Source organism: Anneissia japonica, unplaced genomic scaffold (genome assembly GCF_011630105.1).
Source record: "Anneissia japonica isolate Jap-2015-1 unplaced genomic scaffold, ASM1163010v1 scaffold750_len1593409_cov174, whole genome shotgun sequence".
In the NCBI taxonomy this organism is placed as follows: domain Eukaryota; kingdom Metazoa; phylum Echinodermata; class Crinoidea; order Comatulida; family Comatulidae; genus Anneissia; species Anneissia japonica.
In genome coordinates, this window is record NW_022756705.1 from 77,511 (window position 1) to 80,304 (window position 2,794).

Sequence of the window (2,794 nt, forward strand, 5' to 3'; positions counted from 1 at the left end):
CTAGTTGTCTGAGCATCTGACACGTCTTCTGTTTTCCTTAATTCGTTAGTGGACATAGGCGATTCTTTGAATGCTGTAATAGTATGGGCGGTGCTTTGGTCGCTGTTGGTGGTTAGCAGCCCTTTACTAGATGTTTGTAAAATCGACTCAGTTGATGGTTGCTGTGCTGTAGTTACATTAGGAAGAACTACATAGATAAATAGTATATTAATGTTATCACTTTGTAAGTATCATATTAGTGCTGCGAAAGGATTACAAAATACTTAGGTTCACAAAAATAATATATGTATTATCGTCATGTCATTGTCGTCATTATCATCTTTATCCTCAATATCATCATTTGCTCGGTTGCCAGTGTCCTTCAAAAATTGGATCGACCGTATATCTTTGTGTGATCCTACAAATTGACCATTAGTTGATAAGATGTTTGACTTCATTGATATATTTTAGAAATACTTACTACATTCATAAACACGCATTGCAAATACACCACCACATTCTTGTCCCGAATTGCCTTTACATGGAGTTGAACACTCTGACGACGACCTCATTCCATACCTTTCGTAATCAGCAGTCTGACTACCACAGAAACACTGGTCACCATTTTCTAATCCCGCATACGCATACCCATGCCCGCAGCAAACTTGTAGGCATAGATCGACTGTCATACCGTTATAATCCGCACAAAAATACTGTCCAGTATCATTCAGACAGTGTCTACACGTTCCTGTTATTGATTTGTCACATTTCAGATCAGGAAGAATCCGATCGTTATCGTCTTGAAAACAACCAATAATTTTCCAATCGTAATCCTGTGCGTCTGCAATGATCAAAAGAATACTAATGTAGATGTGTCCTCAAGATGTCTCCTCAAAATGGGGTGAAGTTTTAGAATTTTTCTTTAAAAGACACCAAATCCAACGTCCCACCCTCAACGTAATTTAAAGTTAATTCCTTCCTGTACTCATGGCTTTGCAGTTAATCTTAATAAAAGCTATATAACATTTTAAAAAAAAGGAGAGTGCCACCCCATTTTATGGAATTATTTCAAAAGCATTCGTAAAAATATTGACGAAATAGATACCACAACAGGGTAGGCCTAATGGGTGTATAGTCTCTTAGAAAATTCCTGATGTGATGTAAACAAGCACAGAACTAGAGTACTCCATCAAATCCAAATGTTCGAAGACGATTAAGAAGAATCTGGTGGTTGACGGTTTTGAAAGCAGATGATAAATCTAACATCGCAAGAGCCACAAGTTTGCCGTCGTCCATCGTAGATGTATCGTTTGTCACTCAAACCAGAGCCGTTTCAGTAATATGCACGATAGGCAGATTAAAAAACTGCTGTGATATTGTATTATATTTCATATGCGGACGGACCCCCTCTGTGAAGAAACGTAACAAAATACTACTGGGTCCTGGCTTACAAAAGGCATGCTAACCTACCTTGGCATAGGTTGGTAGATCAGACGAACTAGGCTTAGCCCAACTAGTCTTCAATTAAATAAATTATACGCACTGTTTTTGTTCGACATCGTCATAATTTATCTACGAAAGTGGGTTCTTCGGGCCTATCTTTTCATCGATCCATAGAAGAAAGACTCGTATCTAACTATTATCAATATTGTTGGCATCAACGGCGGCGGAAGCGAGGGAGCCAGGGGGCCATTGGGCCACCCACTTTTTCTACTGGTGGGGGGAGGCTACCCCCGCCTGTTCCCATCACCAGTGACAAACATCTTACGAACGCTGCAATGTCATTATTATTATTATTATTATTATTATTATTATTATTATTATTATTATTATTATTATTATTATTATTATTATTATTATTATTATTTCATACTTACACCTTGTTTATGCGCCTTATATATTGACCTTTTATTATTATTATTATTATTATTATTATTATTATTATTATTATTATTATAAAATATAGATTTTTTTTTCATTTTCTAACGAACATTACCTCATTTTCTTACCTCAGCCCCAGCAGTTGTTGGGCTGAGGCGGGTGGACATTCTATTTACACAAGACCCTCCCTGGAACCCCTTTATTTCGACTTCACAGTTGGAGTATTATTTCTGGGCTACATAGAAGGGTAATTTTTATCCATCAGGGGAAAAGTGAAGTTTTCGTCGGGGAACCCATATCAAGGATAACCCTCATAATAAATATTTCATTGAGGTCTTCGAAGTAATCTCGACTTCGAATTTGGTCGGAAATCTGTGGCGCGTTCAAGGGGAGGGGGAGGATAAATTGTTCAATTTTTTTTTTTTTTTTTTAATGGAGATAAAGGAAAATTATATTCAAATTTAACGTCTGAGAGTGCAATTTCCGGCCATCTAGAGGTGCCATAATCACAAATTTTCTTACCTCAGCCCCCAACCATGGTGGGGCTAAGGTGGTACCGATTCTTCACCTGCTGAAGTAGCCAGTGGTGTATTTAAGGGGACCCGGCCCGCCCCCACCCCCCTAAATTGTTCAATAAAAAAATGGAGATATAAAGATAATTATATTCATATTTTAAGTCTGAAAGTGCAATTTCCGGCCATCTAGATTTGCCATAATCACAAATTTTCTTCCCTCAGCCCCAACCATGGTGGGGACTGAGGTAGTATAACTCTTCTATCTGTGAAAGCACCCTCCCTGTGCCCTTCTATTTCAAACTTCTGGTTCCGCCACTGGAAATTACAACAAATATGAAGTCATATTGCAGAATGGCTCTTTAAAAATCTCTGGAGCAAAAGTTTGGAACAAAATCCCAATCAGAATTCAAGAATGTCAA

General features: G+C 37.9%; 1 protein-coding gene across 1 annotated transcript in view; it reads right to left on the reverse strand.

Annotated features, from left to right (window-relative positions):
- Positions 1-2,794, reverse strand: part of LOC117124317 — a 15,685-nt gene that overhangs the window by 5,018 nt on the left and 7,873 nt on the right. Inside the window, exons 4-5 of the mRNA XM_033270505.1 lie at positions 461-820; positions 2-187 (exon numbers count right to left, since the gene is read on the reverse strand). Coding sequence (XP_033126396.1) covers positions 2-187; positions 461-820 — 546 coding nt within the window. The remainder of the gene's footprint in view (position 1; positions 188-460; positions 821-2,794) is intronic.